At 37.5% G+C, this 25,995-nt stretch overlaps 1 protein-coding gene across 4 annotated transcripts in view; it reads right to left on the bottom strand.

Annotated features, from left to right (window-relative positions):
- The window catches only part of carf (calcium responsive transcription factor), a 143,871-nt gene that overhangs the window by 37,175 nt on the left and 80,701 nt on the right, over positions 1–25,995 (bottom strand). For all 4 annotated transcript variants that reach the window (XM_069934427.1, XM_069934428.1, XM_069934430.1 and 1 more), the window contains one exon: positions 21,822–21,965. In XM_069934427.1, the coding sequence (XP_069790528.1) occupies positions 21,822–21,965 (144 nt within the window). The remainder of the gene's footprint in view (positions 1–21,821; positions 21,966–25,995) is intronic.

Raw genomic sequence — 25,995 nt, 5'->3', positions numbered from 1 at the left:
GTAGTCTTCCAAAGGCGCTATTTGCCTTGGCGAGTCTGTTGTCTATCTCGTTGTCGATCCTTGCATCCGATGAAATGGTGCAGCCGAGATAGGTGCACATATGCACATACATAATACATATCTTACATAGCACATAATAATCAAATACATACATAAAAAAAGTTATTAAATAAGTTTGAAAATTCCAAAAACTTTACTCAATTTAATTAATAAGAGACCCAATGTCCCAAAGTCCTGCAGGCAATATAGCCTTGGATTTGCTCAATTCTTGCTAGAGAATGATATCTATTCTCCTAATTATATTATCCCAATTATCGCTTCATCCTCTTAAATGGTTTCCTAAACCACTGTGCCACCATTAAGTAGTTCATCCTCCTACAGTCCATATTCTCACTCACAAAGTGACCAAAAATCTCTGACCTGTTAGATGAGCTCAAGAGCAAAGGCTTCTCCAGCACTGCCTCTTGGATCCTCCCACCTGACTCATTAGTAGTCACCCCCTCTTATCCCTGACCACAGTCCGAACTTGAAGCAGTTAATCTAATGGGAATGAGTATTTCCTGACACAGTTTCGAGGTTATCCTCCTTGAGCCTGAGTTCCTCAAGCAACCAACACAATGTAACTGTGGTCACCTGGATCCACAGCGGAGTCCACCAGCTCTCACATCTCTTGACACTGACGCCCTACTTTATTTAATTAGTTCTAATTTGGTGTCTTGTTTAATAACTACGTTGCCACTGTGAGATATTGCACTTCAGGAAGTCAAATGTAAGGAGAATGTATATAGTTAATGGCAGGACTCTTAAAAACAATGATACACGAAGGGATCCTAGGGTTCAGGTTCATTGATCCTTGAAAATGGCCACAAAACTAAATAGATTGGTAAAAATGGTATATGGTATGCCTGCCTTAATTGGGTGGTTATAGATGTAAGGAAGTCATATTGCAAACATTCAAGACTTTGGTTCAGCTGCACTTTGAAGTGTGTGCAATTCTGGTTGTCCCATTACAAGAATATGGAGGCAGTGGAAAGGGTACAGAAGAGGTTATCAGGATGATGTCTGGATTGGAGTGTATGAGGTAGGAGAGGTTGAATAAACATGGGTTGATCTCTCTCTGGCGCATTGAAGACTGAGGGGTGACCTGATAGAAGTTTATAAACTTATAAGAGGCTTCGATCGGGTAGTTGGAATTTATTTTTCGCAGAGTAGGCACATCACATACTAGAAGACATGCATTTAAATTGGAGGGGAGGGGTTGGGGTAGTTTAAAGGATATGTGGTAAAGTTTTTTCCTTTTACACAGAAAGTGGTAGAAGTCTGGACCTAATACTACCAAATAGTGGTGGAAGCAGCTACAATAGAAACATTTAAGGGGCTTTTAGATTGACACATGAATATGCAAGAATAGAAAGATATGCATCATGTGCAAGTAGCAGGGTTTTAGTTTAACTTAGGCTGTAATGTTCTATGTTCTATACTCTATCTAGTGGAAGATAGACAACAGATCTCTAAGACAAATACTGTGCAAATCATGGAGTAACAATGAAAGACATTGTACCCCAATGTTGAATATGTCGGTGACTATATTTGGGGAGGTTTTATAATATGTTTTAGAGAGTATTTTTAACTTTATTTGAATATTTTATTTTGAGAATTTTCAAATATGCAGTCAAAACAAAAAAATAATCAAAAAAAATCAAAATCAAAAATATTGACAAAATAATACAAGTACCAATCTGCAAGTTGAAAAAAAGAAATCAATATGTGATTCAAATATTATAGAAAAAGAAAAATTACAATAATATTACAAAAATGCAAATTCAAAGTCCATATTAAACTAAAGGGAGAAAAATAGAAATAGAGAAAAAAGAACAAAACAAGAGGAACGCTCCCACCCAGCAAGAAACAAGAAGAAAGAAGAAAAAGTAAGAAAAGAGAAAAAATAAGAAAAAGAAAGGATTGCCTTTACCTGGAATAAACCCCACTCCCACCAATGGACAAATAACCGGACTTATCAAGGGTCCTCGGTGCTGTGAGCACCATGGGGGGGAGAGACAAGAGAGGGGAAATCATTAAAGATTTACCCCAATGTATGAATTCCATATTCTTGAAAATACAACATACCTGTTTCTGAGGTTATAGGTGATCAGAAGACCAGGGGAACACAATTATGCATTTCTATCTTCCAATGGGATAAACCTAGTTGGGAATCAGATTTCCAAGTAACTGCTATGCATTTCCTAGTCACTGCTAAAGCGAGCTTAATGAATTTTAATTGATAAATGTCCTCTAAATACCCCAATAAAAATAATTCAGGTGCCTAATGGAATCGAATTTCAGTAATTTTTCTCCAAGAGATTACACAAATCTTTCTAGAAAAGCCTCACTTTAGGACATGACCAAGTTAAATGCAAGAAAGTACATCGTTTTTGACCACATCAAAAATATTGGACTGATAATTCCAATTTGAATTTATGTCACTTTTGTGAAGTAAGCAAATGCAAGAAGTTATATTGCACCAGCCGATACCTTCCATTAATGGTGTTAATCATGCCGTCCAAACGTAAGTCGGACCAGTAAAATGGATCAATTTCTCTAACCAAATCTAATTCCCACCTTTATCTTGGTTTATCACGCCCTTGTTTAAGGGTTCCTACCTGAAGTAAGGAATACATTTTTGAAATAATTTTTTTGTGCTCTCCTTTTGAACCAGAATCTCTATTTCACTACACTGTGGTAAGGTCAGTACAGGTCATAATTTGTCCCTTAAATAAGATCTTATCTAAAGATAGAAAAAATGCATTTAAAACTCCATATTTATTCCTAATTTGTTCAAATGTCATAAATTGTCCCTGCTCACAACAATCCTCAATACACTTGACCTCTCTCTGGGACAAAGTGTCCCAGATTTTATCATCAATCATTTTAATGGAATTAACATATTTTGAGCAAGGGGTGTTTTAGGTGAAAGACCCCATCCATAATTTGACCATTAATTTTATTCCATATAGTAATATGCTTTAATTTGGGGGAGGGGTACTTCTTTAGGGCCCAATAATAATTTAGAATTCCATTTATATACAAGGGTTTCTGCTATCCTCTCACCAACCTTATGCAACTCCAATTTTACCCATGAAGACTTGTCTCCTCAATCAAAGAGGGAGGTGACAAACTTCAATTGGGTTGCCCAAAAAATTTTTTTTTAAATTCAGGACCATTAATCTTCCTAATTCATAATTCCAAGTTAATTTATCAATAGAGACTCTGAAAGGCTTACATTTCCACAGAAACTCCCTGATGCATTTATTAAGGCTTTGAAAGAATCTCTGAGGTATAGGATCAGGCAAACTTTGAAATAAAATATTGTACCCTAGGCAGCACATTCATTTTAATACAGTTAACCCTTCCAACCAAAGTTATTGGGAGGGTCACCCATTTATTAAAGATCATCTCAATTTTCTAAAGCAAGGGAAGATAAATTCAACTTGTATAAATTCTGTAGGTTGTTATCTACCTTACCTAAATTTATAATCCCATTGAGCAGCCACTTAAATTGAGAATTTCTCTTAATTTGTTCATAATTCCCACCCATAAGTGGCATAACTTCACTCTTGTCCCAATCTTCCCATTTATGCTGCAAATTTTGTAACTGGTTCTGTCAGATATATTAGAACATCATCAACAAATAAATTGATTTTATGTTCTTCCTGATTGATCCTGGAAACACTTTAGCTCTGGATCTAGGTGGATGGATTCCGCTAATGGTTCAATAGACAGGAGGAAAAAAGATGGAGATAATGGACAACCTTGTCTGCCTGATTTGGACAGTGGAAATGCTGATGAAATTTGACTATTAGTTATTACTTTAGCTTGAAGCTCAGAATATAGAGCTCTAACCCAATTAATAAATATTTGTCCTAGTTCAATTTTTTTCCACCATTCCAGTCTGCCAAAAGCTTCCTCCATATTTCGAGCTATGAAGACACTCAAGTCATTTCTTGTTTCCGCCATATGTATAATACTGAGCAATTTGCTTACATTGTCCACTGATTTCCTTCCCTGCACAAAGCTAGTTTGATCAGCATTTATTAGTTTAGGCAAATAAGTTGACAATCTATTTGCCAAGGCTTTGGCAATAATCTTATAGTCTGTATTCAAAAGTGATATGGGTCTATAAGATGATGGTTTCAATGGATCCCTATCTTTTTTTGGGAATCACCATAATAACTACTGTCGAAAAGGACTCTGGGAGAGTGTGGGTCACCATTGCCTAATCTAACACCTCCATAAACATAGGTATTAATAAATCTTTAAATTCTTTATAAAATTACAGTGGAAATCCATAATCTCACATGGATTTATTAATTTGCAAGGAGGCCAATGCTTCCCTATCTCAATTTGAGTTAAGGGAGCATTTAACCACTCCCTTTCTTCTAAATTCAACTTTGGGAGATCCAATTGTGACAGGAAACTCTCAATTTTATTCAAATCCCCCACCAATTGAGATTTATATAAATTAACATAAAATTGCTTAAAAGCTTCATTTATATCCTCCAGTTTATAAGAGATCCTGTCCGAGTTTAGCTTAATCGCATTTATTGTTCTAGAGGCTTGTTCTGCTTTCAACTGCCAGGAGAGGACCTTCTGAGGTCTTTTCCCCAGCTCATAGTATTTCTGTTTAGATCTTAATTTTTCCATTTTATATGTATATATTGTATTATACTTGAGCTTTTTATTAATGATAGTATTCTTAACTTGCAAAAGTTAAGGCGGGAGTAACTATGACTCTCCTGTCACCAAGGCAAATGAGCTTGAGAATACAGAATCACATTGCATGTAACTGTGGTGTCTTCTTGGATTCTGAACCACAGTGAGTCACGCTTCCTCACTGGACCCACTGGAAACAGCTTGACTGCTGGCCAAAGTTACTGTCGAAGACTGCAGGCGAGCGTGGTGTATGATGGTTGCACCACTCAGAGAAAAATGGTGAGCATGTAGATTTAACAACCTGGTCGGACTCCTCATCCACGTGTCTGCAACAACACGCGATGGTAATTACATTTCTTGCATGAAGTCTAGTGAACCACCTTCGTCACGAGCAAAAATCCCCTCGCTACTTAAATTGATGAGGATTTGAGGCTAAAAATTACCACGGGTACCAGGATGAAACTGGAATGTGGCGACAAGTCTAAAGTACAAGACTGATAAACCAATAGGTGAAGACCTGGAGGACCTGTTTGATGGAGAGATCAAGACCACCATCTTTTATAATACGATTACCATATAAAGGAAGAAGAGCATGGTCAAGTACTCCCTTCTGAAACTGAATCAGGCAGGGATGATGGAACATCCGTACACAAATCCAAAAGCATCTGAAGACAGAAACCAAAAGGATGAGTAGTGATGTTGAGATCCAGTTCCCTCTAGGAATTCTCCAATGTGTTCAAGAAGGCTACAATGAAATTCATCCCATACTGGGGACATTCCAGGCACATGTGAGAAGGAAACATTAAATCCGGTGAATAAAAGTAGCATGCTCAAGATGTGGTAGGACTGGGAACTATCATCCTATTACCTGCCATAATTGTATGTAAAGGAATGAAGGAACAAGAGAAAGAGAAATAGTTTGTTTGTATGTAATGAAGCCTTTGAGACTGGATCAACATGAGCACCACCATTTCTGATCTCAGAAATGTGAAGAGAGAAGCCACAGTCCTTCAACAAGAAAGGCTTGGAAGGAAATCCAAGTTGACTCATGAAGGGGTATGTTTCCTGATACAACTGGAGGAGAAACTAAAAGGAAAAAAGAACATCAACATCAAAACAGCCAAGATTCTAACAAGAAAGACAAATAAGCAAATTTCTGAAAAGAAAAAACAACTGAAAGAAAAGGCACAAACCACAGCATTTCAGACCAGAAATGAGGAGTCTGAAATGGCCACGAACACTGCTGAAGACTCAAGAGCTGTCAATTCCCCATCAAAATTAAGAATGAAGATGACTTTCTCTGTTGGGGGCAACCTAAGAGCTCATGACATGGAAAAAAATATTGAACAGGCCATGAACCTGGTCAATAACAGAAGGGCTAAAGCCAACTTTGCCCTGGGAATCGGTTTAATTAAAAGCATAATCCTTGATCTTATGGGAATCTAGGGTAAAATTCCCATGGTAAGACAAGATAACATGTAACAGAAATATACATTTCATGAGGACCCCAACAACGGTAATGGAAGAGGTATGCCCAAAAGAAGGTCAAGTATAAGAACCCCTAGATAATACACAAGAAAGATTGCCAAAGCCTAGTACACCAACTAATGGGAGTTCCAACACTGAGCAACTGCCCCTCAGCAAAGAGGAAGCCACTGACCGCTTCCTGCAAAAAAAAAAAACTGGCCACAGCAAACAACCAAGCGGACCACAACAGTTGGTGGGATACAATGGAGGGGTTGATGCCAAGATGCTTCTTCAGGACATCGAGGTGCAGGAGATTACCATTGTAATGAAAGAGATCAAGGAAGAGACTGCGCCTGGTCCAGATGGTATAAGAGAGACTGTAACAAGCTTTTGAAAACAAAGAGAACATCTCATCAGAACTCTTCTCCCTGTGGCTCAAGGTGAACACCATTCCCGATTGCCTAAAAATAACAATCAGACCTATGCTCCTGAGATTCTTTACCAAGATCATCACTAAATGCTTCAATGAGTCCATTCAAATTAATCTGAGGCAAAAGAGACATCTGTCCAACATCCCAGGGTGCAGTGAGAATATATCAATCCTTCAAAATATCATCAAATGATTAAAGAGACGCCAAAAGGAGCTGGCAGTCTTATTTGTGGATTTTGCCAAAGCATTCGACTCAGTCGGCCACAGTTAATTGTTAAGGCTCTGGCAGAATGCATTTGACAAAGATCTTCATTGACCTTGTTTTAGATCTGTAATGCTAGTACTGTAATCAAGGTCAGAAAGGAAAAGACCGACAACATCAAGATCAAAACTGTGTCAAACAAGGTTTACCGGGGGGGGGGGGCATGGAATGATGGCATAGGGTGAAGACGTGGGAAGTCATCTCTCCTAACTGGACAGTTTAAAACCTGAAATTAATGAACTGATAAATATCTGAAAAGTTAAGAAAAGTTTCCTATGATATGAGAATGAAAGAAGCAAGAAGAGGAAAAGTACAACAATCAAAAAAACTACACTTCAAAGTACTGGAAAAAAAACAACTTGGGCTTACTGAAGAATTGAAGCCTCAGGATCGATTTCAGATGGATCCGAAGCCCCAGTGTACTTCTCCGGCAAGGTTGACTGTAGCGGCGGCGTCCTCAGTGCATGCAGCGACACAAGATGGCACCGCCGCTGTCTCCCTGGCATCGCTCCAGGAGGTGCGCGGGAGCGCCGCACTGAGCGTCGCTAGTAGCGTGGCCGAGCACAGTGGGGCCAGGGGACGCAAACATAAGCACAGTAGTGTGTCTTTGAGCACGCTGGTACGTGCCGACGCGTCCTCACTTGAGTCCCATTCCCACGCTAGTGCGCGCATGCGCGAAACCCTTGAGCGGGTCCAGGCTCCGGCGGGGGCCCCATCCACCGCCACACTGATGATGTCGGCCCGAAGTGGAGAGGCATCCAGACCCACAGCCAGGCTGCTAGAGAGGTGAGTTTAATACATGAAGAAGATGAGGAAGTTACTGACTATTTAGATGAAGAAGATAATGAGCTTCTTATGGCTGCTGCTAATATTATGGAAGGTAAGCCTAGAACCTTAAAGGCACCTTCACCATATAAATCTCCAAGTCTGAGGAGCCCTTCACCTGGACCTGATATGGTAACCATGTTAGAAGGATAACTAAGCAAAATGAAAATTGGATGGACTATATATCTACTAGTTTTCATAGTATTGATGAACAGTTTGCTGATATTAGAATTAGAATAACTGACATGTCTGGGGATATTGCTTCAATGAAGTTGGATATTAATAAATGTTTGACAGCTGTTGACGTGGTTCAAGAAAGAGCGAAGAACGTTGAAGATAGAGTTGATCATATTGAAGAATCTATTACCGGATGGCAAATGGAGAAAAAATTTTTTTTGCAGAAGATGGATTCATTGGAAATCAAAGTCGTCGGAATAATATTAAAATAGTGGGTTTACCCGAGGGTATTGAGGGAGCAAATTCTACAAGGTTTTTAAAAAAATGGATTCCTGATGTTTTGGGTTCTGAATATTTTCCTGAGGGTTTGGAATTAGATAGAGCCCATCATGCTTTAAGAAGGAAACCTTTACCAGGTCAGCCGCCGCAGGCAGTTTTGGTTAGATGTCTTAGGTGTCAAGATAAAGAGATGATTTTACGTGCGGCAATTCAGCAAGTTCGTATGAATAAAAGCCCGATGATGGTATGGGTAATAAGGGTTTTTTTTTATGCTGATTTGAGTCAGGAGGTTATTCTGAGACATAAGGAGTTTAATGCGGTTAAAGCGGTATTGTGAAAGAATGGATTTAGATCTGCCTTTCGATATCCAGCAATTTTGAAGGTGTTCTACAGGCAGTATCAATCACAATTTTTTGAAAGGGCACAAGACCCATTAATTTTTGCTCATTCTTTGTCAGATTCCAAGTTGACTCAAGATCTTTCTATAAAACCTTTGGTGACCATAAGTAAAGCTGGAAATGGACGGGGAAGTAGAAAGCTGGAAACTGAACAATTGGTTGATTTGGAGGTGGAACTTCCAACTACATCTGAATCTTGATTGAACTATGTATTTCATTATTGAGTTGTCTGGTTGGGGAGAAGATGACAATCCAGTTGTTTCCGAAGTCATCAGCTACTGTTGGTATTAACTGCACCTGGTTAAGAGAGGGGAGGGTACTGCTTTTGCAGTTTTATTTTAGGGGGGATATTTGTATTTTAGTTTAGAGGAGAGGGGAGTTTGGGGTTTTTTTTCCATTTTTTAGGAGGGGGGGCTTATATCTATTTAGTAGTAGTTTGGAGACGTAGTTGAATTTATATTTTTACTGTGTACCTGCTTTATTTTAGTTGTAATGCCTAACTTAAATTTTGCAACCTTTAATGTTAAGGGTTTGAATAATCCAATAAAAAGGAAGCGCGTATTAGCTTATATTAAGTAAATGAAAGTGTTTCATTGGTTTTTTACAAGAAACAAATTTGACAGAAAGAGAACATTTAAAATTGAAAAGGGACTGGGTGGGCCAAGTTATTTCATCTTCTTTTAATTCTGAAGTGTGTGGAGTTGCAATTTTAATTCATAAAAATTTGTCTTTTACATTGGATTCAGTATTGGAAAGAAGGGTAGGGTATTGATGGTTAATTGTAAGATTTTTTTCTGAATTATGAACGTTGTTAAATGCTTATGCTCCTAATATAGATGATGAAAAGTTTATTACTGAAGTTTTTGGGATTGAATCAGGCAAATTATAATATATTGGTGGGAGGGGATTTTAATTGTTGTTTAGAACCTTTATTGGATAAATCCCCAAAGTCTGTAAGAAAATTAAAGATGGCAGATCGTTTGGCAGAAGTTATGAAGGATTTAAATTTAGTGGACATTTGGAGAAAGAGGAATCCGACTGAGAAAGATTTTTCATTTTATTCAGCTAGACATGAATCTTTTTCAAGAACTGATCTTTTTTTTTTAGTATCTGCTCAATTGCAAGGGAGAATAGTTAGTGCTGATTATAAATGTCGAACGTTGTCAGATCATTCACTTTTATTGATTTCATGTGTCAGTTCCAATGTGGTTCCAACTAGTTATAGATGGAATTTTAATATTGCGTTGTTGAAACAGCCAGAATTTATTACTTTTATTAGAGATCAAATTAATATGTTTTTAGAATTAAATGAGAATTCAGTGCAAAGTAAATTCATGTTATAGGATGCTTTGAAAGCATATTTAAGAGGTCAAATTATTAGCTATACTTCCAAAGTTAAGAAAAAATATTTGACAGATAGTAATAGGCTTGAGGAAGATATGGAGAAAGACTTGCAGAGGATGTTACTGAAGATAAAAAGATAATTATTTAATTTGAAAATGCATTATAATACTTTACAAACGTATCAATATGAGAAGTTAATTCAAAGATCTAAACAGCGGTATTATGAATTGGGAGAAATAGCTCATAGGGTTTTAGCTTGGCAGTTGAAAACGGAACAAGTTTCTAGGACAATAAATGCTATTAATAAAGGTACAAAAATTACATAAACCTCAAGAAATGAATGATGAATTTCACTCTTTTTATCAGAATTTATATAAATCAGAGATTGAACAAAATGTTAATAGAGTAGAATCTTTCTTGGCTGGATTAGATCTTCCATTTTTGAATGATTTAGAAATTCAGGATTTAGTTTCTTCTTTTACGGATATGGAAATTAAAGAGGTGTTACAAACAATGCCCAATGGGAAATGTCCAGGAGAGGATGGATTTATGCTGGAATTTTATAATTTATTACTTCCAGTATTTCGACAAGTATTAGAGCAAGCAGTAGAAACATCTTCTCTTCCGGAATCTTCTTCTAGAGCATTGATTACGGTTATTCCAAAAAAAGATAGAGATCTGTTAAAAGTAGCTTTTTATAGACCAATTTATTTGTTTAATGTAGATTATAAAATTGTAGCTATAGTGTTGGCAAATAGGTTAGCAAAATATTTACTGAAGTTAATTCGTGTAGATCAAGCAGGATTTATTAAAAATCGTTACTCAGCTGATAATGTTGTTAAATTAATTACATTAATTAATGCTTCTAGAGAGCAACGTGAATTACATTTGGTAGTGGCTTTAGATGCAGAAAAAACTTTTGATCGTGTTGAATGGTATTATTTATTTAAAATTTTGGAACATTTTAAATTCGGTCCAGTTTTTATTGGATGGGTAAAAGCTTTATATAATAATTCTTCAGCTAGGGTAGTACAAATGGAATAATTTCTCCATCATTTACTTTATCAAGATCAACTAGACAGGGTTGTCCACTGTCTCCGGCTTTATTTGCTTTGGTGATTGAGCCTTTGGCCTAATCAATTAGACAGATGTTAATATTAAAGGTATTATGGTTGGGGAGTATGAATATAAAATTAATCTATTTCCAGATGATGTGTTAATTTATTTAACAAATCCTAAAGAATCTTTAGTATATTTACAGACATGTTTGGAACAATATGGAAAGATCTCTGGGTATAAAATTAATTGGGACAAGAGTGAATTATTACCCATTTCAAATGATGATTATTCGGAGTGTAAACAGATTACTCAGTTTTGTTGGTCTGAAAAGATAAAGTATTTAGGAGTAGTAATAGCTGTGGATTATTGTCAGTTATATCAGTTGAACTATATACCATTGTTAAGAAAAATTAAAGCAGGTTTGAAAAAGTGGAAAGATTTACCTTTAACTTTAATAGGAAGGGTGAATTGTATTAAGATTAATGTGTTTTCACAAATACAGTATATTTTTCAGTCTATTCCTTGTTTTTTACCAAAGTCTTTTTTTTAAAGAATTAAATGCAGCTGTTCATTTATTTTTGTGGAAGAGTAAATTATCTAGAGTTTCACTGCAAAAATTGACTTGGAAATATGCATTAGGAGGTCTTCAGTTATCCAATTTTGAAAATTATTATGAGGCCCAATTGAAATTTACTAATCGAATGTTAGATAGGGAGCAAACTCCTATATGGTCTAGAGTAGAATTAACTCAACTTTCAGAAAGTGATGTAAATTATTTTATATATAAGTGGAGACCAAGTTTTTTGAAGTCTTATAATGTTCCTGTGCTTAGACACTTAATTGATATTTGATATAAGAGAGATTGTATAATTGGAGCAAAGGGTAAAATTACTGATCGGACTCCTACATATAAAAATAAGATTATACCATTTTCAATGGATAGTTGTTATTTAAAGGAATGGGATTTTAAAGGTATTGAAAGGGTAGATGGTTGCTATGAGAAAGTTTTTCTTCCTTTTATTCAATAACAAGAAAAATTTCATATTTCACTGAATTCAATATTTGCTTATTATCAAATATGAGCTTTATTAAAGGACAAGAAATTAAACTTCCTAATTTCTCCAGATTTGAAAAATTAATTACAGAACCTTTAAAAAAGGATTTATATCAGAAATACATGGCTTGTTGCAAGAGAAGATGAATAAACTTGGTGTTTTTAAGAACAAAAAGTAAATGGGAGAAGGAGTTACAACTTATTATATTGGAGGAGGATTGGTTAAAGATATGTGAAAATGGGGTAACTAAGATGATTAATGTAAGATATAATTTAGTTAATTATAATTTTGTACATCAGTTATATTTGACACTGGAGAAGTTAAAAAAAATATGGTTTTAGGGATTCAGATTTATGTTTCCGGTGTGGAATACAAAAAATGACTTTTTTTTTACATTCGGTTTGGTTATGTGAAAAGGTGCAAAATTTTTGGTTAAAAGTTAGACTATTTTTAGAACGTTTATATAATATTCAGTTATTACTTGATCTGATATTATTTTTATTAGGATTTATGGCGGACTTATAGGGATTGAAATTGGATAAATTTCAAATTGCTTTTTTTTAAACTTTAGCTGTTGCAAGAAAATGTATAGCAGTAACATGGAAAGATGATGTAGAGAGTAGTGTTCAAAGATGGCATAATGAATTGAAATCTTGTATCTAGAAAAAATAACATAGATTACATAACAATTATTCTTTTTTACTAAAATGTGGGATCCATATTTAAAATATATGGGTCTTAGTATATGTTAATTAAGATACTTTAATTATTCTTTATATATGTTATGTTGAGGCACTTTTAAAATTTGTATAAGGCTCCTTTAGCATGTAGAAGTAGGGGTAGTTTGTGGTTTTTTTCAAGGAGGGGTCAGGAGATAGGGGTTGGGGTTGTTTATTAATTTAAGACTATTTTACTAATGTATTTTTGTAACAGGAGTTTTTTTATTGTAATATCTTTTTTAAATATTATAAATAACGATTTTTAAAAAAAAACAAGGTTTACCCCCCCCACCACCCATCCATCTTTAACATTTGCAGTTATAAGAAACATGCTGTCCCTCAACTAACTCCGATAACAAAATAGTTGAAACACTGTTCAAGATGGCCAATGAAAATAACCCTGAAACCTTCGAAAGACAGGTCTATCAGCCCTCCAAGAAATCGACGCATTTCAGAGCAATGGCATGATAACAACACCACGCAAATAATTTATTGAGAAAATGAGGAAAATCAGAGAGACCAAGCCACATCAGGAGGGGAGGAAAAGACCAAAGCCTCCAAATTTATGTGTAGGATTGCGAGCATAGGAATTTGAGAAGTGAGTAAACCTTCCATGTCAAGTCTTAGGCATCAAGGAATTTGAGGGACCCACAATTTCAATCTCATAGGTAAAATACAACAAGACGTGGAAAGATTGATGCCCTTCTGCTTAAGTGTGGCCTACACCCAACAAGGTGCACGAGGAGTCGTGGCAGCCCTGACCATGCCAAGACCTGTAGAAGATATCGTATGGCTGACAAAATCCAGGCACACCTCTTGGGAAGACAGGTGTGTGGAAAAACTCCCACATTAATCTCCACAATAAGATCGTCGACCATCTGAAGGATGGATGGACACCATAGATCAAACCACATATCCGTACTCCGGACAGGACACTTAAGAAACCTGACTTAATCTTGGCTAAAGATAGAAAAGTTGCTGTGGTCAAACAGGTCCATCGAGAAACCCTGAGACAAAACAAAAGACAAATATAAGCACCCGGGACACCGAAATTAAAATTGACCAAGGACCAGGGTTTCCAATTATTTGGCTTTGTCATCAGGGCCAGAGGATTTATGGGCTAAGGATAATGACAAGCTGATGAAGTTCCTTGGAATTAAGGACCACAATTTTTGCAAAGCCCATCTACAGTCTTACCATCGAACTAACTACAGATATCCTGCAAATGTTTATGGACTGACAGGGGAGCATGTGTGAAGAGTGAAGAAGTCACCCTCCACACGAGATTTGCACATTCCAACTGAGACACGCCCCATGATATTGGATTGGTGTCTTTTGTGAATGCAGGAAGGAATCTATTGGAGTAGATATGACACTTTAGACCATGAGAGATGAACAGTCTTCGGATGAAAATTTTTTAGATTAGCAAAATAAACATGATCAATTGAAAATGCCACAATAAAGGAGCATCTTGAGGAGAACAATCACATTACAGTAGGTTCCACTTTACTTGTAAAAAATTACAAAAAGGCCGAGATATAAATGAGCCACAGACTGCCCTTATAAAGGAAAAGGCGCCAGTTCCAATTTGTAAAAGGACGTCAACTAAAAGGAAAACAAAACTGAATACAAGAAATACAAAAGGAAACTTAAAATAAATGTGGGACCATGAGACTGTACCAGAAGATGGCTAACATAATATGTCCTGAGTATGTATGTCAAAAAAATGGATCTTGAGCTTTTATAAATAAAGAAATTATGTAAAAACAAGAAGTTTTACTAACTCTGTTTAATACTAGTTCTGCCTGTTCTAGGACATTAGGTCCAACAATGAATTGCATATTTTACAATGTATGTGGAGATTTTCAAACAGTATGAAGTGTTGGTAGCAAAACATAAATAATCGGATTTATTAGACCAGGCTTCTGCATTAATAGTTGCAGAATTAAAAATCATACAGTGTCAGCGGTGGAATTTAAATTCGGTTAATAATCAGGATTTAGGAGAAACAAAAATCAACTAAACTTAGTAATGATGACTGAAGAAACCACCTAATTTTTCAGAATCAACAAATGTGGGGTTAGCATAATGAAATGATACTTTTGCAAAAGATAGGTCACACCCTTCTTGAATTATATCAGGAACTGGGTTCAGTGTGGTATTTTTCTTACATTCTGCTAGCTAGACTATTTTTTATGGAAATCTTCAAGGTGCTAATAAACTTTGGCATTTACTCATTTGTGTACACTAAACTACGATGTTAAAAATCCAACTGTTCACTGTTGTCATTCATGGGAGAAAATCTGCTGTCTTCTATCAAGTTAATTCTGTTTGTAACTATCTATGTGAACAGCTGCTGCTCTACAGCTCTATCTACCTGGCTTTAATTCTGATCTCTGGTGGTACCTGCATGGATTTATTCCATCTCCTGTTGACTATGTGGTCATGCTCCAGTTTCCTCCCACATCCAAAGACTTGGATCAATCAGTAGGAGGTGAGTGGTAGAATCCAGGGTGTTTCATGGGAATATGGTGAAACTAAAACATGGTTAAGTCTAAATGATCAGTGCAGACACAGAGGCCAAAAGGGCCTATTTCTGTGCTGAAAGATTAAGAATTATGATGGCACAATAAATAATTTCCAGTGACACTCGTCTTGAAAATGTAAAGAAAAATAGGTGATATAGTCATTGGGGATATTTTCCTTTAAAGCGCAAGGTTAAAAAAAGATTTTTCTAAATGTTTAGCATCATGAATAGTTTAAATAAAGCATATAAAGCAAAACCATAATCAGATATTAATATTTTCAGTGTACATGAACATGTTTATTGAAACCTTTGTCAAGATTTCCATCAAAAATTGACTATCTAGTAAAATGTAGGAAATAAACAGTGGGTCTCATCTCTTAGCAACAACCAGGAAGATCATGGCTGATCTTTTCTCACTACATCCTTTTTTCAGTACCAATGCATAATCCATTTATTCCCTTAACATCCAAAAGTTTCCTTATTTCAAGTGCACGTGATGAAATGACTAATATTTATGACCGTATCACAACAGAATTTGCTTTAAATCATTTATCAGCCCTTCTCTGTGATCTTCATATAGCACAGAACAGCCCTTCAGCCCAACTATTCCAAGCCAACAATGTTGGCATTCTGGATTAGTCCCATTTGTCTGCATTTGGTTCTCATCCTTCCAAATCATTCATGGATCTGTCCACATGCCTTTTTAATTATGTAATTGTACCCATTTCTATTGATTCCTGGCATCTCGTTCCAGATACAGATTACCCTCTGAATGAGAAAGCTGCCCCTCATGTCCATCTTAAATCTTTCCCCTCTCATCTTAAACATACACCCTCTAGTTTCACAATTGTCTACCTTTTGAAATAGACCGTGAACGTTCATCTTATCTGCTCCATACACCCCCATGATTTTATAAACCTTTCTCGAAGTCACCCTTTAGACTTGTATGATCTAGGAAAGAAAAGACCCAGCCTATCCAACCTCTCCCTATACCTTAAGCCCTCCAGTTCCAGCAACATTTACTGCATACAGTGCTCCAAATATGATCTTACCAGCCCACTGTTTAACTGAATCATAAGGTCCCAACTTTGCACTCAGTATCCTCACCAACAAAGGTGAGCAGGCGAAACACTTTCTTCATCACCATGTCCATCTGTGTCACCAATCTCATGAAATCATGCACTTGCAGACCTTTCTGTTTCTACAACTCTCCAGGGCTCTGCCATTGTCTACGCAAGCCCTACCAGGGTATCACTTATCAAAATGCAATACCTCCAACTTATCAAAGTTAAATTCCATTTGAAACTCCTTGGCACTACCTTCTTCATTGATATTGATCCTGTTGTAAACTTAGATATCCTTTCTCACATCCCATTACACCAGGGGTGTCAAACTCAAATTCACAGAGGGCCAAAATTAAAAACTTGGACTAAGTCGTGGGCCAAACTAAATATTTATTGAAAATTTTCAACAACACCTGCATGTTTTCTCTTCTTTCAACATATGTAATGTTAAATTTTTTCTTATTAAAATAAATGTTTAATAATAGTTTTGGTTAAACTCTTTCCAGAAGAAGCATTAACATATGAGAAATAAAATATTCAATAAATAATATTTCTCTATAGCCTTTAAGCTCCTTTTAAATGTATTTTTTTTCACAAACCAACAAGTCAAAAAAATAACAACTTGCTTCAATGAAAATCCAATCTTTCAACTATAAACAGTCCAAAGTTAACCAAAGAAAATATTAATCCAAGCTTAGCTTGCTACACTGTGATTTACTCTGATACACTTGGATTTAAACCAGATACTTGGCATCTCTTCTTAGATGCAAGTTCATCAAACTCTGGGGTCAGAGTTTGCCTCCCACCTGTCTTGAAAGGTCCTGTTTTCTGTCTTTGGTTTGGCCATTTCCCGTAAGGGGTTTATTACATGTGAGTTGGGCGACAGGTCGCAGATGCTAATGAAAGTAAAGAGAGGAGGTGGGGGCGATTAACGGGCCGGCGCCAACGCATTTGCAAAGCATTCTGGGATCTGTAGTATTAGCTGTATACTGGCGCAGCGGCCAGCGGGCCAGCTCTAATACATATTTGATATGATCTTGCGGGCCAAATATAATTATATCACAGACCAAATTTGGCCCGCGGGCCTGAGTTTGACATGTGTGCGTTACCCCATCAATGTTGAAGACATTTGAATTTTACTAATCATGTTAACTACATTGTAATCCAAATCGTTAACACAGATGACAAATAACTGTGGACTCAACGCTGATTCCTATGACACACCAGTAGACACAGGTAAATAACCACCACCACCTTTTTTGCCTACCATCAAGCCACTTTTGAATCCAATTGAATACCATGTGATCCAACCTTCCAGACTAACCTGCTACCTGATCATGCCTTAATCAATCCCATGACCACCTCTTCATTAAACTATCGGATTCATGAGAAAGAATCACCCATACACAAAGTAATGCCAATTACAGGTGCCTAACCTTTTATCCACGATTCCAAAAACTGGCAACCTCCAAAAACCAGCACTTTTTCCTGTAGATGACATCTGCTCATCAAAGACAGAGTTTGGTGACAAATACAACCCAATGTGACTCTTGCTCAACTCCCACGTATCCTGTCACATTCAGTGTCACTAATTAGTGGTATCGTTACTTTATAAGTACTCTACCCATCAAGCATGACCCTCACTCAACTCACATGTCATTCTGCTACTTTATACGTGCCTCCAAATTGCTGTATATTGTCTGTCCAGCATCGTGTTTTCAGTCGGCCCAATGGCGCAGCTCAGTGGCCACTGTCGCTACCCATGATCCCCCACACGACTGAAATTGCTGTACCAGCACCAGCACAGGAGAACCACGAAGGGGGCCATTCCCCTGGCGCTGGTACAGCAGTGGCAATGGGGGAAAGAGAGAGAGACAGCAGCGCAACTCGGGTGGTGGGGAGGAGGGAAGGAAGCGTGACTCAGGTGGGAAAGTGAGGGGCGAGAGATGGCAGTGTGACTCAAGCATGCAGGGTGGGGAATAGACAGCAGCATGATGGGCAGGTGGTGGGGGGAGGAAGAGACAGCAGCACAACTCAGGCAGGTGGGGGGGAAGAGACGGCAGTGCGACTCAGGTGTGCGGATGTGGGAGAGACGGCAACACGATGGGCAGGTGAGGGGGAGAGATGGCAGCACGACTCGGGCGGGCGAGGTGGTGAAACAGCAATGCGACTCGGGTGGGTGAGGGAGAGACGGCAGCGCGACTCAGGAGGGCGGGCTTAAAGGGACCGAAATCAAAATGATTCTGAAATCTGAAAGATTCCAAACAAAGGCAGGTGTCCAGTCCCGTTGATTCCAGATAAAAGGTTAGGCACTTGTATCTTTAATCAGTCCCTATCCTCTCCCATAGAATTCCCTCCAGTAACTTTGCCACTACTGACATTAGTCTTGCAGGCCTTCACACATTAGCCACTCTCTAGTTTTATGGCAATTCACATGAAATAAAAGATAATGTAAATATCTCTGAAAGGGGTCCCTGCAATTTTTTACCTTGCCTCCTTCAAGGTGCAGGATGCTCTGGGCCAGGTCCTGGGGAATTATTCACCTTAATGATCTCCAAGACCACCAAAAACCCCTCCTTTCCTGGTACTTCATACATGTCCTTGGGCTTAGCAACTTGTTTGCTTCAATTCTTTAGCTCTTATGACCTTCACAATAAAGACTGATGAAAAATATTAGAAATATTTATTTAAATCCTCACTCATCTCAAGGCTCCAGAAAATGACAGGCAGTTTGATCTTTAATGGCTCCAAGTCACACTTTCAATATATCTGTAAAATTTCCTGGAATTTTTCTTTACCTTGATTGCCAAATCCATTTCATGTTCACTTTTTAGACCGTTTTCCCTTTTTGCGTACTCCTTCACCTCTTGTATTCACTGACACAATTGCTTGCTCTGGAAAGCTTCAGGCTAATGTATGCCTCCTTTTCCCCTCATGATCCAGGTTCCCTTAAACTTACTATCCTTGCCCTTCACCCTAATAGGAACAGGTCGTGCTTGAATTCTTAGTATCTCACTTTTAAAAGCCTCAACTTTCCAGCTGTCCCCTTACCTGTAAACATCCTTTCCCAGTCAACCTCTGCAAGATGCCACCTAACACCTCCAAAAATTGGACTTTAACTTGCAGACCAGTCCTGTCTTTCCTCATTACTATTTTAAAACTAATTGAATTTTACTCACTACTCCCAAAGTGCTCCCCCACTTACACCAGTCTTAATTCTTAAGAGGAATCCCAATTTTCCACTCCGTCTGGTCAGGCCCTCAATATATTAATTTAGTTTTGGAAAACTTAATACAGTCTGAATTTTTTAATTAAACTCATAAATGATTTTAAAATACATATTGTTTTACACATTAAAACAGTATAAATTTAACAGATCTACATTTTTCTGGTGTGTTTTCTGGGAGATCACTTTGGGATTGTCAACCATTACTTTCACCAGAGAGATAACTACCTCAAGAGCTTTAGAATCAATCACATTATTTTAATTTGACAAGATCTTTAGAATCAATCACATTATTTTAATTAGAACTTAAATCCATGACCCTCTGCCGTACTTTCATAATCTTAAAAAAATTGTGCACGTTACTAATATTTTCTGCAATGTGAATTGCACCATTACACGTTCTGTGTGCTCACAATAATTCTGGATCAGCTGAAAATGGTTCAGCAAATAACCATAAAACTTAGAAAATTGCCATTCAAATTAATAATCAAGCTTCCTCCCACTGACATGAAGAGAACACAAGTCATGCTGTGATCAGAAAACTCTCCTTGCTTTTTTTTTGGTTTTTCTGTCCTCAACCCTGAGGAGAATCCTAGCTTTTGCTTCAATGATAGCTAGACGAGCAATTTTGATGAAGTGGAAAGATAATGTTTCACCCACTCACATTCAATGGTTACATGATATCATGTCATATTTAAGTTTGGAAAAAATTAGACATAATATTAAATATTCAAAGTCTGAATTTGAAAAGATTTGTGGTTAATTAAGCATTATTTTGTGATATTGTAAAGAATTCTGGGAGTTTTTACATTGAACATGGCCAACTCTTATTGATAAAGAATTATGGGAATGTAACTATAGATGAACTTTTAACTAAAAGTGAACTTTCTTGTTAAGTTACTGAAAACAAAAACACATTAGGTTTACATCTCCCCAGAAGGGCTGTCTTATCAAAAAAGAGCAACATTCTACATCTGTAGGAGACATTAGCTGTGACAGTATTGAATGAGTAATTGAAACTAAGAAGTAAAGGTTTTGGGAGATTTCACCAAATGAACAAAGAAATACTAAGTCCATGAACAAATGTGAAAGGTATGTCCAACTAGTTAGAACACATGAAGTCATAAGTAGACATTGATCTAATTTACTATATAAATTGAGCCATTTCTGTACAAACTTTGATCAAGGAATCATCAATGATATTTCATAGTGTCTCCATCTCTCCAACCGGTGTTACAATTGAAGTATTAAAACTGGTTGTATTTTAATACTGGTTCCGTGGTTCTCTGCTGCGTTCTTTATTCACAGGTAAGTTTGCAGCACCTGTAGAATTTAACAGATGTGGGGCCCATTCATGGATTATTATCATAATCTGAGGATTTAAATGGTGTGGATGCTCTGGGGATTCCCTTTCTGGGGTCTGGGGGCCGTTATTCAATTCATATTTACAATATATACAGATAATGGGGATAGATTAGTAGGGATTACAAAAAACTTTTTTTTCCCCTTTTTACTATTAAGGCAAATAAGTAGGGGGGGGGGGTTTAACTACAGATTACAAAAAAAATCACAAAAAAAACCACATCAAAGAAGTATAAAATATCTTGTATAAGGGCATTTTGCATGCATTATTTGTGTATTCAATATTATTTTGGGGCATAGTATGAGCTATGATTTAATTGCTTAATTATTATAATTATAGAATTTGATGTCCTGAACAAAATAAGTTATGTAATAATTATGGTTCTGCTTCTAATTTACAATTGATATTTGATATGATTTGATTTATGCTATCATTAGTATACCTTGTGTAAAAGGTTTTTGTTAAACTCAAAAATATTTTAAAAAGAAAGAAAACTCCTGTTGACAGGTAGGAATGTGAAATGGCTCAACTTATGATTGTGTTTGGATCTGTTTCAGGTCAGTCTGAAATACCATGATCTAGCAGAGTTAGACACAAGCTGCTCCTTTCCCTGACACTGAACATTTAGATCATTCACATTTAAGCCTTAACCCCAGTTGTACCACACCACTTCAATATCATAAAGAACTTCAGTGTAAATTTATCACAAATAGATTTTATACTGATAGTCATTCAATTTAAAAGATTAATATGCTTGACAATAGAAATAACAATTTTCATTATGAAAATGAAAAGACATCTCCCATATTGAATTTGCAGTGATACTTAATGAAGTTTAGTCACATGCAGAGCAAAATATTGTAATTTCCAGTGAACCAAGGAGCCACTTACTCGTTGATACATACAACATCCCTACCTAACAACTCCGCCTACATCAAATCCATTCTTCTTCAGCATATTAAAGGCCTTTTCCTGCTCTTGCCGAATAACTTTCTTATCAATTTTAGGATCTGTGGGAACCCTGTATTCTGGAAATTTCCGCACTTTTTTAATGTAGATCCTGAAAGAGAATAACAGTTATAGTAGAAAAAGGTTTAATTACAAGACAGATGACAAACATACATACATGACAAACCTAAGTTCATCTTAAGAACAGAGTTATTCATGAAGGTCAAAATATGTCAAAGATTCTCATTTATGAAATGCTGTATTTGCCCTTCCTTTTACATGAAGGCCCCTAAAATTACATGCCAATTACCAAATGGGGTCTTAAAATTTGTTATGGTTGGGTTCAGAACAGTTCCAAAACAATTTTAGGGTAACTAATTCATCTTTAACGTTGTTCGGTCTATATTTATAAATGACATATGAACTCTAAGTAGCTTTAAATACACAAGAACTCAAGCAAATAGCAAGAGTCTGCTAACCCAGCCCCTCAAGCCAGCTCTACCATTCAATGGCTCATGATTAATCCTCCCTTTAAGTCTTCTGTGACAGTTCCACACCACCTCCAATTCTTTGATATTTCAAATAGTTATCTATTTCACCCCAAATACATTTCATGATCCGGTCTCCACCACACTCGGGAGCAGAAAATTCCAGCGATTAATTACTCTCTGAGAAGAAATGCCCACGCAGCTCATTTTTAAATTCCTAGCCCCCTAGCTTGACATCTCTCCTGCCATTCCCACTTTGGATCTGTCTTCATCAGGGAAGATATAGGAAAAGGTCAGGTAAGGGATAGAGGTCCTTCGGTATTGAAGAAATTGATAGAAATTTAAATGGTAATGGAGGAATTGATGGAAATCCAGATTCAGAAGCATGTAGTCTTGGGTAAATTGAATGGACTGAAGGCTGATAAGTCTTCAGGGCCTAATGGACTGCATCCCAGGGTGCTTTGGGAGGTTGCTCTTGAAATTATGGACATTTTCCAATGTTCTATAGATTCAGGAGAGGTGCCTGTGGATTGGAGGGTGGCTCATGTTGTGTTGCTTTTTAAGAAGGGAGAAAACAGGCAATTATAGACCGGTTAGCCTGACATCAGTTGCGGGGGAAGATATTAGAATCTATTAAAAAAGAAGAAATAACAGAACACTTAGACAGAAATAATAATATCATTACAAGTCAGCATGGATTTCTGAAGGGAAAATCATGCTTGACTAATCTGAAATTTGTTGTGATGAGAAGGGTGGACGTGAAAGAGTCAGAAGGCTTTTGATAAGGTCCCACATAGGAGATTAGTAGGCAAAATCAGAGAGCATGGTATTGGGGGTAGGGTGCTGACATGGATAGAAGATTGGTTGACAGACAGGAAACAAAGAGTTGGGATGAAGGGGTCACTTTCAGAATGTGACAAGTGGGGTCCCACAGGGCTCAGTGCTGGGTCCTCAGTTGTTTATCATATACATTAATGATTTAGATAAGGGGATTATAAATAACATTAGCAAATTTACAGATGACATTAAACTGGGTGGCAGTGTGAAGTGTGAGGAGGATGTCAAGAAAATGCCGGGGACTTGGACAGGTTAGGTGAGTGGGTGGATGCATGAAAAATGGGGATAAATGTGAGGTTATCCACTTTGGTTGCAGGAACAGGAAAGCAGATTATTTTTTAAATGGAGTCAAGTTAGGGAGTGGGGAAGTGCAACGTGATTTAAGTGTACATATACATTAGTCACTAAAAGCTAGCTTGTGAAAAAGGCAAATGGCATGTTGGCCTTCATAAAAAGGGGAGTTGAGTATAGGAGTGAAGATGTCCTTCTGCAGTTGTACAGTGGCCTGGTGAGACGACACCTGGAGTATGGTAGTGCAGTGTAGATTCACAAAGTTAGTTCCCGGGATGGCGGGTTTGATGTATGCCGAAAGATTGGATAAACTGGGGTTGTATATGTTGGAATTTAGAAGGATGAGGGGATATATGATTGAGGTATATAAGATTATTAAAGGATTGGACACAATAGAAACTGATTACATGTTCCCAATGTTGGGGGAGACTAGGTCTAGAGGTCATAATTTAAGAATACAGGGAAGGCCCTTTAGGTCAGAGATGAGAAAAGAAAATTACCTAGAGAGTTGTTGGTCTGTGGAATGCTTTACAGCAGACAGTGGTAGAGGCGGGTTCTCTGGATAAGTTCAAGAGGGAGTGAGATAAGGTTCTTGTGGACATAATTAAGGGTTATGGGGAGAAGGCAGGGACAGGGTACTGATAGTGGAAAATCGCCATGATCTAAATGAATGGCAGTGCAGGCCAAATGGCCTACTCCAGCACCTATTGTCTATTATCTATGACATGTTACATGGTTCAAAAAAAATTCTAAATTCTAATAAAAAGAACTCCACCCTATTTAAGTTCTGTTGATTAAACAATGTTTTCATCCCAGGATTCGCCTGGTATTTTAGACTGCTCTCAAAGTTACTATCTTTTTTAGGTAAGAGGAGCAAACAGTGTGCAGGTTTAGCCTCTCCAAAACCCTTTACAACAGTATTATCCACCCCTCTGCAATAATGTCCAATGTACTAAATGCTCTCTTCTTTTTTTCTTTGGCTTGGCTTCGCGGACGAAGATTTATGGAGGGGGTAAAAAGTCCACGTCAGCTGCAGGCTCGTTTGTGGCTGATGTTAGGTCTGCTTTGTTCATGAATGAGTGAGACAAACACCAGGCTGAGTCGAAATCAGGGTTCTTTGTTCTTTATTACCGGATTGTAACACTTGCGACCAACCATGTTAGTCGGAGAATGCATTCTGCCGTTATCAGCAAAATGGTGATTTTTTATACCCTTGGATATGTGCTTAGAACATCATCATATCATTACTTGTCCAATGACTAAAACTGTTGCTATCCTTTCCCTGCTAGCTTCCTGCCTCTCAATCCATCAATGTCTCTCTTATCTTGTAAGTACAAGGATGCATTTACATCTTGTTACAGCCCTGTACAGGGCAGGGTAACTCCTTACACATTCCCATCTCATGATGTTTTACCTTACACTGACAAGTCTGATGCTCTCTTAACCACTTACTATACTTGCCTGCTAACTTTCTTTGTGATTCATGGACAAGAACACCTAGCTCCTCCAAACTTCAATCATTTGCAGCCTTTTTCTATTTAGATAATAATTTGCTCTTTGATTCCTCTCAATGAACTGTATGACCTCACACTTTCCCACATTAAATTCCATTTGCCAAGTTTCCATTACTACCCAATCCTTCATAGCCTATTGCAGTCACAATATCCTCGTTACAATTTACCTTTCTAACTATTTTTGTGTAATTGACAAACTTGGACTCCTTACATTTTGCTTTCTCTCTAGTCAATAATAAATGTACGGGGGCCTGGTTTGCAAGGCAGTTAGCACAATGCTATTATAGTGCCAGTGTCCCGGGTTCAAATCCGGCACTGGTAATACACAAACGTCTACAGACATGTGGTTGAAGTAAAAACACAATGCTGGAGAAAATTAACACATCATACTTTATCTTCTTTGGCTTGGCTTCGCGGACGAAGATTTAAGGAGGGGGTAAATGTCCACGTCAGCTGCAGGCTCGATTGTGGCTGACAAGTCCGATGCGGGACAGGCAGACACGGTTGCAGCGGTTGCAGGGGAAAATTGGTTGGTTGGGGTTGGGTGTTGGGTTTTTCCTCCTTTGTCTTTTGTCAGTGAGGTGGGCTCTGTGGTTTTCTTCAAAGGAGGTTGCTGCCCGCCGAACTGTGAGACACCAAGATGCACGGTTTGAGGCGATATCAGCCCACTGGCGGTGGTCAATGTGGCAGGCACCAAGAGATTTCTTTAGGCAGTCCTTGTACCTCTTCTTTGGTGCACCTCTGTCACGGTGGCCAGTGGAGAGCTCACCATATAACACGATCTTGGGAAGGCGATGGTCCTCCATTCTGGAGACGTGACCCACCCAGTGCAGCTGGATCTTCAGCAGCATATATATATATATATAGCAAAAATAAATATACATAACATTATAGGCAGGCTTGAACCATTCAACAAGGTATGGAAAATTGTTGATAAGTTCAAGCCTGTAACTTTGGTTATGTATCTTTATCTTTGCTATATAAAGTACACTGTTTGACCTGCTGAGTTTCT

This window comes from Narcine bancroftii, chromosome 4 (genome assembly GCF_036971445.1).
Source record: "Narcine bancroftii isolate sNarBan1 chromosome 4, sNarBan1.hap1, whole genome shotgun sequence".
NCBI classification, from domain to species: domain Eukaryota; kingdom Metazoa; phylum Chordata; class Chondrichthyes; order Torpediniformes; family Narcinidae; genus Narcine; species Narcine bancroftii.
Note: the sequence above shows the minus strand (reverse complement) of the source record. Positions and strands in the feature narration are given on the sequence as shown.